The sequence below is a fragment of the Heterodontus francisci genome, chromosome 1, assembly GCF_036365525.1.
Source record: "Heterodontus francisci isolate sHetFra1 chromosome 1, sHetFra1.hap1, whole genome shotgun sequence".
Lineage (NCBI taxonomy): Eukaryota > Metazoa > Chordata > Chondrichthyes > Heterodontiformes > Heterodontidae > Heterodontus > Heterodontus francisci.
In genome coordinates, this window is record NC_090371.1 from 252,382,602 (window position 1) to 252,397,998 (window position 15,397).

Here is a 15,397-nt window from a genome sequence, read left to right on the forward strand (position 1 = left end):
AAACAAAAGTAAGGTATGCCAGTATTGGAAAAAGTTAATAATCATCAATAGGAAAACATCCATCATTGAAGCGTGAAGGCTCAAATAGCAATGCTATATGGTCACTGGACATTTACTGAGATGCTTTGCAAACATCATTGCATTTCTGCCATAGACCTCCAAAAAACATCTTTGTATCCATCTGTAACCAAGCAGAACATTACCGAGAGTGGATCAAATATTGCATGAAATAAAAATGTATGAATAAATCTTTTCTATTGTCACAATATGTACATCACCAATATGTAGCATCATCTAGACGCTACCCTAACATTAGCAGCTGAAGTGGAGGCAGTCTGTTCAGTGCACTGCCCCATTGCTGTGGATGACCGTGGCGGTGTCTTCTGGAGGAACGAGGCCTTGATGGTTCCATTCCACTGGGGGTCTGCAGCAATGGTGATTCATTATCTCTCGTATACTTGGCCACTGGAGGTAAGGGGGTCAACTTAGGGGGGAAGACAAAATGCCACTTTATCTGGGGGTGTCTTGAGAGAAAGGCCCCGGAGCAGGTGACATGGGCTCCTCCTCAATGCACGATGGCACCTGCCTGTCTCCCGAAGGGGAAGGGTCACCTGGAGGCAGGTCCAGGTTCCCTGCCCCCATCTCTCTTAGACTCTGCTGCATGGAGCTCACGACAACAGCAATGGGGTGCAGGTCAGATCACATATGGCTCAAGTGTTCAACCAAACTCAAGACGGAGCTCACCAGACTCTCAATGGAGGAAGCCATATGCTCATCTGCACTTGACCTGCTTCCCTCCTCTCTTTTGATCTCTGACGCCTCCCCCTCTGCCGTGATCAGCAGCCTTATGTCACAGACCCCTCCTCCCCTTCCAGCACACTCACGCTCGTTGTGAGTTCATTTATCATGCAGCACACAGTATAGATTTAATGATCTGGCAACATCACAACCATTGCATACGTACATTAGCATCATTCATTCTGCAGTAGCTTTCGCACAGCACATCCAAGCATATAAACAGTCAATCTTCATCTTGGTACATCATTATTTACTGAATGGCACCAAGGCTGCTTATGCATTCCACTGCATTTCTTGTGTACCTTCTGCCTTAAGGAAATGGAGCCAATGAAGAAAACAGTGGAGCTGCTTTGCCAGGGATCCAAGCAAGTCGTGAATGTGCTTGCGGCACTGCACCCATGTTCTGAGTGACCCAGTACAGTTCAAGACCTCCTCTGTTACCTCCATCCAGGCTCCCTTGCTGCAGTGGGAAGGTCTTCGCACTCCACCTTCAGGGAAGAGGACCTCCCACCTTTCCCTGACGGCCTGGAGGAGAACCTCCAGGGATAATCACTGAACCATGGGGCGGGATGCTGCCTGCTGGCTGCCACACGATTCACTTTGGCTGCGGTTCAAATAAATGATGTGATGTGGTGACTTACACAAAATAAGGGAAGCAAAAACATTTTGATTTAAGGAGAAGTTTCAATTTGTTCGTCTGAAGATACTTACATGAAAGGAAGCCTGCTGATCCTTGAGGCTGCAAGCACAGAATATTTTATATCTGTGGCGATCATGATGATTGGGCAGTGACGATGGGTTCCACCAATGAAAGGCCGCCCCCACCACAGGATGTCACGTGTCCCCTGTGCCCATCGCTGCACAGCTAAGTTACATACAAAATCACATTGGAAGCAGGAATTGCGGCGGTAATGGAAGTTACAACAACTTTCGGTCCCACCGTTGGGAACACAGTGACACTCATAAAATTCCACCCTATGTGTCAGGATGTTGGCAGCAAATCATCTGAAGGTTAGCATTGCTACATCTGACTGGAACAGATACCCTTGCAGTTGCTTTGTTCAATATCCCATTCTCAGGTACTGCCAACAGCTATGTTATTCATAAAAGGTTCAATTGATATAACAGATTCTGTGATCCCTTACAGCAGCTGATTTATACTGTCAAAGTTTTGTAAAGATAGGAATCAAATGTTTTGCTTTGTAGAAAAGCTTTGGTTTTCTAACTAATTTAATTTCCACATTAAATTTAGTTCATAAGCACATAATTTATTAATTTTATCCTTAATAACTTAATGATATCAGCTGAGTCATTTTAAGGTATGAATGCCATCTTCTGTGTTGTTAATGAAAATGAAGGGAAGAGATTGTTGGAAATTTGGGCAGCATGGGCTGCTGGGTATTGCCTTGACTAGGATTTCCCTGCTGGGACCACACCTGGCCATTACTTCCCCACCTGCTGCATGCAAATGGCAACTGGTGAGCAGGGCCTAGGTCCCTGGTGGATTTCGCAAGAGTGTTGCCAACCATCCCCAGTTGTTCAGGAGTCTCCCTGATTTGAGGATTGATCTACCAGGCACACATGTGAGCAACCCAGGAGTAAATTTTGCAAGCTCACATGCTGACTGCTGCAGCTGTATCTCGAATGGTTCAGTTTTATTCTTTCCTACCTCTAGCCTGACTCTGCATTACAGCTGCTCCAACAGCTATACCTGTGCATGCCTGCTTCGCTCATACAATAAAGCAGTTACTGCAGGTTGGGGCATTGTGGGCACCTGGCACCATAGTTGGAGCCTCATATTTTTATTATCAGATATTACATGATCAAACCTCCAGGAATGCATCCAACAAGAGTTAGCAACACAATTTCCAACCCATCTGTTGCACTTATTGCTGCTTCCTGGAACCGCTATGTGGAAGGTGGTGGTCAGCCTCGAGAAGTGGCAGTAAATGCCACAAGTTCCTCAAATGGATGGGAGAGAACCTGGAATGACCTCCTTTCTTTTGAGTCATCTACAAACATTTGCCTACTGAAGACCTTGGCCTTGTCTGAGTCCTTCAGAGGGACCTTTAATTCTGATCTGTGGGCACTTCTGCTCCTTTAAGAATCCTTGCTGTCTCTTCTGGCATCCCCACTGTGGCACCAGTGGAAGTTTCCTTGGTTGCACTGGAAGGTTCCCGATTGACAGTATGAAACCCGCCGAGAGCCCCCATGTATTTGCAATGAGTAGGAACCCAGAAAAATGGGGTGGGGGAGATTCTCCTCTTTGGGGCAGATACAGGAAGTTGGGCAGAAGTGGTACCTCGCTGAAACTCTTTCCCAGAGAATAGTTCCTCCCCTCTCCTATATAGTCTTGATGCAGATGATCTTTTCCCCTGTTTGGACTTCGCCTTGTTAAATAGAAAAATTAGATAACCTCCTATATTGACTTCAATTTTTATAATAGCATTAAATAGTAAATATAATGGGAAATATGATGATAGAACTTCCATTTTGTAAAGAATATGACAATAAGTAGATCAGATAGTGCACTGAATTAGTACACAGCCCTGTCTAGGATGTTAGCTTGAATCTAGCCATCTGAAAAGGTCCTTCAAACAATACAGCAATAGAAGGTGAGTATGAGTGTTACTATATTGTGGGCTATAACACATACTGGGCTTCGATGAACCATTCAAGCTTTACTGATCTGAACATCCCGAGCATGTAACAGCTTCAGAAAAATATTCTCACTTGTATTTTTTTCTATATATAAGGCATTGGACAGGATTTAATCCTGCCCTTAGAGATGGGAACGGAGGTGGGGAGACACACAAAACGATAAGGGTTGGTGGTTGGCAGCAAGCGGTGTGCCCAACATCATCCTGCCCCATGCCATTTCGTGGGGAGACGGGAAGTTGGAGGACAGCCCTTCCGCCCAAGGCCAATAGGCCATTTAAGAGCAGCTTCCCGCCTCTACTCCGATTTTGTCAACGTCATTGGGTCCCGCCACTGCATGGAGATGCTACCAGGTAAGATCTGGTGGCCTCCTAGCAGCCTCGACGGTGAGGGGTCCTCCTCTGGGGGCAGTCCAGGGCCCACTGAGGCCTCACCCCACCCCACCCCGCAGTGGGAGTTTGTCCTTAAAACGGCATTCCCAATGGCGGGCAGTTAATTGGCTGCCAGCGTGGAATTCCACTGGGGGTCCAAAAAAGGGCTGAGGTGGGATCACCCCTATATCTAGCCTGGTGCTGGGACTCTTGTCGCTGGGATAAAATCCAGCCCATCGTGACTGTATGGTTTCCCAGCATCATACACAAAAAAAAAACCCTGGGTCACTGGCCGTAGATCAGGGCAAATTTTACATTCTTTGCCCTTAAAAGCTGAAATTAAGGTAAATCATCAAAGGTTGAAATGCAAGAAATGAGTTCTAATCTTCTTTTGTACTTAAGGTGTTAAGGAACATAGCAGTATGACAGAAGAAAGCATGTACAATAACAGCACAGTTACACAGCTGTTCAGCAGTGAGCAATTTGCAATTCATGGGAAATCTCTTCCTTGCCACAAGTTGCTGGCAGATTTGCACATTAATAACAGTGACCACATTAAACTTGCCATTATTTTGACAGCAAATTGTGGGCCATTATGTTCTTACATAGCAATTATACTATTTTGGTACTTAAAAGTGGTTCTAGTTCTGTAAAGTTCAGAACATACACTGCCTGCCACTATCTAGCTGTAATTTTTCGATAAGGTAAGTAGTCCCGCCACCGAGACTGAAATTGGGACCTGACCCTGTGCAGGCAGGTGACAGGACCCTGCAGGGGTTGTACCCTCCGGCGACGGCGCCATAGCCACGGGGCGGCCATTGCTGCCAGGGGGCCCCTCCATGGCTCATGGAGCAGCCATAAAGGAGGGCCCCCTCCTGGGAACCTGGCGGTAAGGGTGACAAATGGCTAATAATTGGAAAATTAATTGTCTTAATTGGCCAGCTGCCTCCAGTCAGCGAGGCTTCCTCGTGCTGAGGTTCTCGCCATTGGTAATTTCCCATGGCAGCGGGAAGACATTGGGCTCCCCTCCTAATGCCTTCTGCCGCCATTTTACGAGGCCTCCCACCTCCCAACCCATCTCCAGAGGGCTGGTAAAATCCAGCCCTCTGGAACAATGATGTTCTGAGGACAGGGGTAGAATTTACTGCAGGAAGAGATGCAGGTACAGCTTTAACGAAAGCCTTGAGCCATATCAAGAAATGTAGGAGGTCCATGTAGTAGTTGCTGGACAATTTGTGCTGCTCCCCCTCATAAAAATGACAGTTTTCCCTCAACCTCTATGTGAGTTTAATGAAGGTGCTACATTTACATTAATTGCCCAATAAACTTGCCGCAGGATGTTAATTAATAATTAATAACGTAAGTACCCTTTTAATAAATGTAATATTTGTTAATGACTGCCAATCAACCTCTTTGGCCCAGACAGTGAATTGTTGTTGATTTTAAAGATATCAAAGTTTAAATGTTTGGTTTTTTTTCTTACCTTTTTATTCTGTCTCTTTATCTCTCTCTTAATCCAATATTTTTGCCCCTCTCTTTATTTCTGTTTCTGTATCTGATTTGACATTGAATTCACCCTCTCTAATTCACTGTCCTTCTCAGTTCATCTTCTGTTTATTTCTCGATCCTTAATATCCTTAATTCTCATTGGTTAAGGAGGTTCACTGTTGGTCCCGTCATTCTCTAAGTCCCAGATGCCCTGTCACCCTCGCCACATCATTATCAGCTCACACTTCCAGCAACTTACAGGGCAAAAAAAATGAGCTGAAGGGCACAGGAAAATAGTCTAACTAACTAAGCATGCCCTACTCCAGCAAATTACAGTCCAATAATTTTGGAATCAAAAGTGCTGCGATGGCCTAAAAAATTGGCACGCCAATACATGGTACCACAGAGCACTGGGACTTGGGTTAATACTGGCAATTTCCCCCATTGCTAAGTTCCCCACATCAGATATACCAACATGGAGAGATGCTGAGCAGAGACCAGCTGCATCCCCTGTCGTTGTGGGTATATATGACTATATGTGAGTCTCAGATTGGGCTTTTCTCCCATCAGTGCACCCACAACAACTTGACAGGAGACTCCTCATGGAGATGCAGAAGAAAATGACATAGAAAAGAGTGATTCATACTGTTTCAGTCCTGTCAGAGCAGGATAGAGTAAGTAAATATATTTAAAGTTCATATTCTGAATATTATAATCATTATTTGTGTTCATTTTTACAGGATTTATTTTTTGGGCTTCTTGGCCATAATGTGCCTTAATAGTCTGATGGGAGTCTACCTTGCTTGGGACTGGTTTAATGAGATGGGTCGCAGCATATTCATTGGAATCGGCTTCATCTTCCTGTCTGTTATTGCAGTTACTTCAGCAATAATGACCTGCATCTATGTATGTACAGTTCCTGTCTTTCAGATTACTGTGTTTCTTTTACCAATTTGCTCCTATTTTTATTCTTCTTCCTTTGAAATTGAATCATTATAGCTGAACATAATCTGGCTCTCATTCGTCTTTCCCACACAGTTTCCAGCAGGGAGCACAGGATTTCAAAAATTGGTTTATGTTCCATATTCTTCACAAACTAAACTGTTGGCATGATTCAGAGATAATTGTAGGAGCTCAGCATAGGTGAGACATTTCCTCCCTCTCTGCCTGTAAGGAAGCACCAGAAGGAGAATTGACTCTTGGCAATCCAACACACATTATAGAGACCAGTTAAAGAGGTCTGAAAGGACATTTCTCAATTAGGAAATCTTGCTAGTTAGAGGGACAATCTAAAGATAGTAGCAAAGACACTAAAATGCAGAAAAATTGCTTTTTTAAAAAATACTGCAGCTGTGAACATTTTTTAAAGCTGTGTGACCCACAATTAATTAATTGATTACTTTACCGAGGGAGTGCTTAAAATGTGGAATGTACTGCCACATCGATCAGTTGAGGCAAATATCATAGATGCATTTAAAGGGAAGCAAGATAAGTACATGAGGGAGAAATGAATCGAAGGATAGTCTGATAGGGTTAGATGAAGTAGGGTGGGAAGAGGCTTATGCGGAACATAAACATCAGCATAGACCAGTTGAGTCTGTTACTATGTTGTAAATTCTATGTAATTAGTAATTTATTTCAAAAATTAAACTATTGAAGTCATGAGAGGGGAAATGATTTTGAAGATGTCACTTTAAAATAATGAAACATAGTGATATTTTATTCCTGATCTAATAAGCCAAGTCTGGCATGAAACGTTAATGATCTTGTTTATGGCTACAGCAGGCACAATTGATCAACATGATGAATAAAATTCAAATGCATTATTACTTCATTAAGAGTTATAGTTATTCACTTTTCAATTGCAGAATCATAATGCAATTCTTCCACTTAAAGAATTTTATTTGTTTGAGAAATGCTATTATATAGCAGTATGCTAAGAGAAACTAATTGTATATTATACAATTATATTATAAACCGTAACCTATATGGGTTTAATAAATCGGATGCAGGCTTTCATTTTATGTTAGCTTTGTTGCCCTCTATTGTTTTATTTTGGTTGATACTATTAAATTCTTCAGCCATTCATAGGGCTGAATTTTATTGAGCTCCCAACGTCAGGCTCCGTGGTGGGGGGAGCCAGAAGATCGCAGCAGCAGTGGCCCGCCACGGAGCCCAATCCTGGAATTGCTCTCGGCCTAATCCTCCCAGCAGTGGTGAGGCTCCGTGGCAGCCTCTCCATTGCTTGGCGATGGGACCGAACTTTAAATATTAAAATAAAGGGCATGAATGTATTAACGTACTATTCCCCGCCATCTTACCAGCTGTCCAAGATCTTCCGTGTCATGGCCAGCACTCACGCCTTCACTTTCCCGTCCAGGGAAATCTGTTACCACTGAAATGTGCAAGGGGGGAACTTAGGATTTTTAGTGTAGTGGGGGTAGGGGACAGGGTCAACTCTGTGTGGGGAGGGAGGATGGACCTCTGCACTTTGTGCAATTGGTGGGGTTGAGGTTAACTATTCAATTTAAGTCTTTTGGGGTGAGGAAGGGGGCTACCATTTATTTTCTGTGTATTGGCAGGGGGAAACGGGTCATACATTTATGTAAAGTGTAGTGGGGGGGGGGGGGTTCCGGGGATGACCTTTTTTCTCTCTGTGCAGTTCTAGCAGCCCTTTAAAAACGGCACCAGTGCCTGCGCAGAGACAGCTGAAGCCATTGCTGGCATCGCAGAACCCACCCTCGCCACGTAATTGGAATGAGGCAAACCTCCCGGCATACAGAAATGAGCCGTGCACTAGATCACAACCGCATGGTCCGCCATTTTCTTTGCCCGGTGGCAGGAGAATAAAATTCAGCCCATAATGTTCAGTGAATTTACAGGACTATGTTGTTTAGGCATATCTCCAATGTAGCCCCTACATTTATGATCTCATTATTTAATGGTGTAGAACATAAGAACACATGATGAAGAAACAGAAAGTAATCTCTCTAAGTTTGCTGATGATACAAAGCTCGGTGGAAAACTGAGCTGTGGGGAGGATGTAGAGTTGCTGCAAAGAGATACAGACAGGTTAAGGGAGTGGTCAACAAGATGGCAAATGTAGTATAATGTAGGGAAGTGTGAAGTTGTTCACTTTGGTCGTAAAAATAGAAAAGCAGAATATTTTTTAAAAGGTGTGAAACTGATAAGCATTGATGTTCAAAGAGACTTAGGGGTACTCGTACAAGGAACGCACAAAGTTAACATGCAGGTGCAACAGGCTATTAGGAAGGCAAATGGCATGTTGGCCTTTATTGCAAGGGGATTGGAGTACAGACATAAAGAAGTCTTACTAAAATTGTACAGGGTTTTGGTGAGACCACACCTGGAATAATGTGTGCAGTTTTGCACTGGAGGCCGCGCAGCAAAGATTTACTAAATTGGTCCCTGGGATGAGGGGGCTGTTCTATGATGAAAGGCTGAGTAAATTGGGCCTATATTCTCTGGAGTTTAGGAGAATGACAGGAGATCTAATTGAGACATACAAGATTCTGAAAGGGCTTGATAGGGTAGAAGCTGAGAGATTTTTCCCACGGGTCAGGGAGTCTAGGACACGGGGACACAGTCTCAGGATAAAGGGTCAATCATTCAGGACTGAGATAAGGAGAAGTTCTACACTCAAACGGTTGTGAATCTTTGGAATTCTCTACCCCAGAGGGTTGTGGATGCTCCATCATTGAATACATTTAACATGGAAACATAGAAAATAGTAACGGGAGTAGGCCATTCGGCCCTTCGGGCCTGCTCCGCCATTCAAAAAAGATCATGGCTGGGATAGACAGATTTTTGGTCTCGCAGGGAATCAAGGGATATGAGGACCAGGCAGGAAAGTGGAGTTGAAGCCATGATCATATTGAATGGCAGAGCAGGCTCGATGGGACATATGGTCTGCTTCTGCTCCTATTTCTTGTGTTCTTGTGTGTTTCTTAATGGTGTAGGTCACTTAACTAGCTTCAGACAGTGTCTAAATTCTTCACAGAACACATTTCCTATTGGATGTGATCAGATTTTAATGTGTTATTTCAATCAGCCCTTAACTCTACTCAGGAAACCTGGTCTTGGTACAAATTGCAAAAACACTTGGTATACTGACTACTTTATAATAAAACTGAATCCTTCTCCTTTCTCTTTACATTTTTGTTATTTTTCTATTTGTCTCTTTTTCCATTGTTTTCTGACTCTTGCCAATTTTGTCTCTTTCTTTACTCTCATCTTTTCTTGCCGCTCTAATTCTAGATTAAAGATCAGAAATAAAAGACACAAAACTAAAATGTTGCTGATGTTATTGAGCTTTGGTAGTGAAGCTCTTGACTATTTATATTAATTCTAAGCTAAGAATACATATTGAAGCTATTGGGCGTAAAATGGAAAATAATCACTTTTCCATGATCGTGCTTCATACTAATGGACAAATAACAATAAAATGATGCAAATAAAATCTGCACTATGGCCTTTCTCTATCTCCATTTATACAAGGAGCACAGTAATTCGCGTTGTGCATTTATTCTGACCATTTCAATCAAAGATCATTGACAAAATAGGAATTAAATTTCAATATATGATGTATAGATAAAATTCAGGAGAGATAAAGCTTTATAAACTAGTCAAGATTTATTTTGCACTGTATGTACTAATGATGAGTCATTAAATTGTCATTGTCTACAGTTCTACATGGCTACAGTTAACATAACAATAAACGAACACATGAACCAGAAGAGATACAGTTACCTTTATGATGAAAATGGTCGCTTTCATAACCCATTCAACAGGGGCATTAAACTGAACTTAATGGAGTTCTTTCACCTCATCAAGCCACGGGAGAAACATGAACTAAACGCACTGAATGAATTGTGTGTCATCTGAGTAACAGTGTGCAAACTATGCCAATGGATCAGATCTTCCTTCATCAAAATGGAAGCGCAAATACCTTCTTTATTTTAAAAAATCATCCTGAAAATTCCTACTATTTCAGAAAAAAATACAAAGATGCATTACTGTCATACAACAAAGTTGCTCATTTCAAAAGTAAAACAAGATTGAGTTTTTTTGTAGACACAAGCAGATAAATATAGTGTCACTCTGCTATTACAGTACTAACTAAGCATTTGCATCTGTGCTTCACTAGAAAACCACTGAAAGGGTAGGCCAGAAAAAATTGGGGTGGGTTACTGTTACAAGCACACAACTATATTAATTTTCATCTCCCACCTGAAGCATTATGCTAACAAAATTCAGGGCACAAGTAAAGCCCTCCCCGTCAACCATCCAATGCAGCTGCGTGGCCTCTTTGTCTAATATTGCTAGTTTTAATTAAGTGCTGTCTGACCCATTGTACAGCTGCCTGGTCTATTCAGGTGTCAAGTAAACAAAACTAATACTACAAACTGAACATTGTGGAATTCCACGAGGTTCAGTGCAAGTAAATCCTGCAGGCAATTTATGCAAATATGACGTAGCCAACCAAAAGTTATTTCCATATTCTTACAATTGCAATTAATTACTGCACTGTTGTTGCAAGTGCCATCTTTCACAGCCGAATATTTTAGCACCTGATTTCTGCCCTTCTATACAGGAAGGGTGAATTTGGGCAAATAAATAACTGTCAGAAAAAAAATTATGCAAAAACTGCTCTACAGCAAATATTGTTCTCTAACTATGCATTGAAAATAGTTTTGTGTTCCAATGCTGCCTCATGACACCCACATGTATGGGTAAAGGGCTAGGATATCCACAGTGAAACTTTGGGCGATGTACTTTGAACTATGAGGATTGATTGTTAAAACTTTGTTTACTCAGAGAATTATTTTTCGGAGCATTGTGTATTTTGCTCAATGCTTGCTTTTGGAATCCGCAGAAACAAATTTACAAATGTATACATAGATAGGAATTGTGCTTGCATTTTGAAACCTGTTGACATTTTAAAGGTGAACTGACACACATGGAATAACTGTTGATCGGTTCCAGGATAGGAACAGAATATTAGAACAAACCAGTTTAGTAGGAAAGGTTATGCAGTTCCAAAGCCAAAATGTGTTGTAATTTATTTTGCTAAACCATTATGTCCTGGTGAATTTTATTCTCTGTTGCTAGGCTAATGAAGCTGCTTTTTCCCTACTATTGAGGTGAAATAATAATCCTGATCACATCATAATGACCTGGATATTATTGTAAATCTTTGATCTTTGTTTCATTATTTTTAAATTCTTTTCAAAGTTGTCAATCTCTGAAACTCAAACCTGAATTTGTTTCTGATTATGTCAGTTGTATGTGTACATATCATTAGATTTCATCCATATAGGAGAGATACTATGGCATATATCAGTATAGGGGAGACACACAGGCTCATTCTCCACTAGTCAGCCCTTCACTTTTCATGCCCCTGTCAGCTATGTACATATTATTTCCTCTGATGTGAAACAACCTAACTGAAAAATAATCATGCCAGTACTTTGCACTGGTTTAAGGTGTCAACAAATCATATTTGAATATAGCTTTCACCATTGAGCACACAACCAGTTGGCACTTTAGGCCAGAATGAGTTCCAAATTAATGACAGAGAGGTTGGAATAGGGACTTTCTGCAGGGTTCAATAAAAAGCACAACTGCTGTTAACACTCCAACCTTAAAGCATGGTGAGGCGCCGGGGCTCAGTTCAATAGTGGGGACGGAGTGCCTGCCCCCGATGATGTAAGGGGGCGGCCTCTGCTTCCCGGCAACGGCGTCCGGCGCCCTTGCGCTGGCGCCATTTTTAAAGGGCTTTAAGTCCTTACCAATAAGTGTAATTTTTAAAGGGATAATAGATATTACAGATAAAAATAAGTGATGGAGGCCCTTCCCCAACCCCTGCAATGGTCATTTCAGGCAATGAAATGACCATCAATTGCTTGTTCAAATACCCGAACTTTCCCCCCCAACCTTCGAAATTTTGCCCTCCAACCCCTTCCCACCATCCCCACATCCAATAAAAATTTATTTCCTTGCTCCTCCACCCCTCCTGCCCTGAAAATTTTATTCCTCCCCCCTCCTGACCAGGTTCTCGCCCGGAACTCCATACGGAGTTCCGAAGGCGCGCGGAGCACAAATGGCAGCTGTAATATCGGAGTGGGACGGTCGCCGCCTACAGTTAAGTTTATTTACATATTTTAAACATCCATCTACATATGCTGATGAAGGGCCCACCGCCAGGCGGCGGGGAGGGAGAGGGGGGGCCACATTGAGGTCCCGCTGCCGCCGGTAGTATGCAGCAGGCTCTTCTTGACGTTGCAGGTCGAGGCAGGCCTCTCCCCGCAGCATTTTATCAGCCCCTACGCCGCGACCCGCAGCATGGAGGGGCCGGTAAAATTCAACCCAACAGGTCTCACTGCATTAATTGCTGATATATGTCATGCCAAAACTTTGTATTAGCTGTGCCTTAGCAATTTTTACAATTTCTCTGTATAATGACAGCAAGAAGGTGTGAGAAGCACAAAGATGGTCAAAATGCAGCCTTTTTTAATATTTGTTATCACTTACTACAAATGTATTAGAATAAATAGAACACGTTGTGAAGACCAGCATCATTTAGTAAATGTCTCCATTTGCAAAGTTAACTATAACCCACTTCAGACCATGTTATGTAACCAGCTACATTTTACAGATATTTATCATACTGTACTGCTGGAAGTGCCACATTTTCTGTATAATTTGGGTCTCTTTGTATCATGTATAAGGAAGTGGATTTAGAAAGAAAAGGTCCAACTTACTGAATCATATACTTTTGGCTTAAGGCCATTATAAATTATGACTTTAGCATTAAGACTGTTTTTTTTGTACAGAAGTATGATCCAATCATTAGTAGTTTTGTATCAAAATTAACATTGTGCAAAATAATTGCAGCTGTTTTATTTTATTCATAAAATACTGAAACTGACATTTTATATAGACACTCAAGGTTCTACTACTGTATTTGTTGATCAGTATTGGTAATTTAAAGAAAAGCATTTACTCTGATTTTAGGAGGCTGCCATACTTTTTAAAGATTTCAAAGGATATTCAGCCCCATAGAATGAGTTACTTACATCTACATTTGCAGATGTTTGGCAGGATATTGGCACCTAGTTTACACCATTTCCCTGGATATTCTGCCACAGTTATAGTTGGAGACTGGGAGAAATCCAGAAGAACTTTAAGGTTACTGTGCTTGGTCATTCAGTAATAAAATTTTCCTGATATGAAAGATATAAAGTTCAGCCAACAGAAAAAAAATTGTGTTTGTCCTTGGAAAGAAAATTCCAGTTATCAAAGAAATAATTATGATCGGAAAATATCCTTACCTGATCAGTTGTGAGCTATGAGCTGTGCTGGAGCAACTGAAAAATTACAATTTGTTCAATCAAATACAAGTTCAAGGCACTTTAAATGAGGTGTTATTTCTGTGTATTATAGAATCATAGAATGGTTACAGCACAGAAGGAGGCCATTTGACCCGTTAAATCTGTGTTGGCTCTCTGCAGGCGCAATTCTGCTAGTCCCACTCCCTCGTCCTTTCCCCATAACCCTCCAAATTTCTTAACTTCAGATAATTATCCAATTCCCTTTTGAAAGCCACAAGTTGTGGGGAGGTAGTGGCGTAGTGATAGTGTCACTGGACTAGCAATCCTGAGGCCCAGTCTAATGCTCTGGGAACATGGGTTTGAATCCCACCACAGCAGATGGTGAAATTTGTATTCAATTAATAAATCTAGAATCTACTGGTGACCATGAAACCATTGTCGATTGTTGTAAAAACCCATCTGATTCACTAATGTCCTTTGGGGAAGGAAATCTGCCATCCTTACCTGGTCTGGCCTACATGTAACACCAGACCCACAGCAGTGTAGTTGACTCTTAAATGCCCTCTGAAATGATCTAGCAAGCCATTCAGTGCATCAAAGCATTTCAAGAAGGCAGTTCACGAGCACCTTCTCAAAGGTGTTTAGGGATGGGCAATAAATGCTGACCTACCCCATGTCCTGTGAACGAATAAAAAAATATTGAATCTGTCTCCGCCACCCTCTCAGGCAGTGCATTCCAGACCCTAACCACTCTGCATAAGAAAAAAAAATCCTCATGTTGCGTTTGGTTCTTTTGCCAATCACATCAAATCTGTGTCCTCTGGTTCTCAACCCCTCTATCAAAGGAAACAGTTTATCTCTATCTACTCTGTCTAGACCCCTCCTGATTTTGAACACCTCAATCAAATCTCCTCTCAACCTTCTCATCCCTAAGGAGAACAGCTTCAACGTCTACAATCTATCCTTGTAACAAAAGTCCTTCATCCCTAGAACCATTTTGGTAAATTTTATCTGCACCCAATCAAAAGCCTTCACATCCTTCCTATCACTCAGCCAACTTTGTATCCATGCCGTCACTGTTCCTTTTATTCCGTGGGCTTCCACTTTGTGGACAAGACTAATATGTGACATTTTATCAAATACCTTTTGGAAGTCAATATAACCACATTAATGGCATTATCCTCATCAACCCTCTCTATTATCTGATTTAAAAACTCAATCAAATTAGTTAAATGTAATTTTCCAAAAACAAATCCGGGCTGGCTTTGCTGCGAAAGCAGCAACCTTCCGACACGGAAGTGCCACAGCACAGCCCCCGCAATATTACTCTCGAGGGCTGATTTAAATGGAGGGGGCGGAGTGGCCGCCCCCAATGATGTAGGGGGCACGGGCGCCATGTACCCGGCAACGGTGTCCAGTGCCACCACGCATGCGCCGGCGCCATTTTTAAAGGGCTTCAAGCCGTGAGCAAAGATTTAAATTTTTAAAGGTATTTTAGGCTTAATTTTTTTGAAATAAATGCTTAGAAGATGGAGGCCCTTTCCCAAGCCCCCCAATGGTCTTTTTATTGCCCTATATTCACAAAACTTATTTTATTCCCAACCTGGACTTTCAGCCCCAACCTTCTCACATTTGCCCTTCAACCCCTTCCCACCATCCCCACAGCCAATAAAAAGTGTTTTCCCTGCTCCCCCACCCCTCCCGCCCTGGTAATTTTATTCCTCCCCC

General features: G+C 42.2%; 1 protein-coding gene across 5 annotated transcripts in view; it reads left to right on the forward strand.

Annotated features, from left to right (window-relative positions):
* LOC137375472 (uncharacterized) overlaps window positions 1-13,684 on the forward strand; it is a 112,889-nt gene extending 99,205 nt beyond the window's left edge. For 3 of the 5 annotated variants that reach the window (XM_068042794.1, XM_068042784.1, XM_068042814.1), the window contains 2 exons: window positions 6,056-6,221; window positions 10,023-13,684. In XM_068042794.1, the coding sequence (XP_067898895.1) occupies window positions 6,056-6,221; window positions 10,023-10,220 (364 nt within the window). In that variant the 3' untranslated portion in view covers window positions 10,221-13,684. The remainder of the gene's footprint in view (window positions 1-6,055; window positions 6,222-10,022) is intronic. The other 2 variants (XM_068042774.1, XM_068042805.1) reach the window with 1 other exon arrangement.
* The last annotated feature ends 1,713 nt before the right edge of the window (window positions 13,685-15,397 follow it).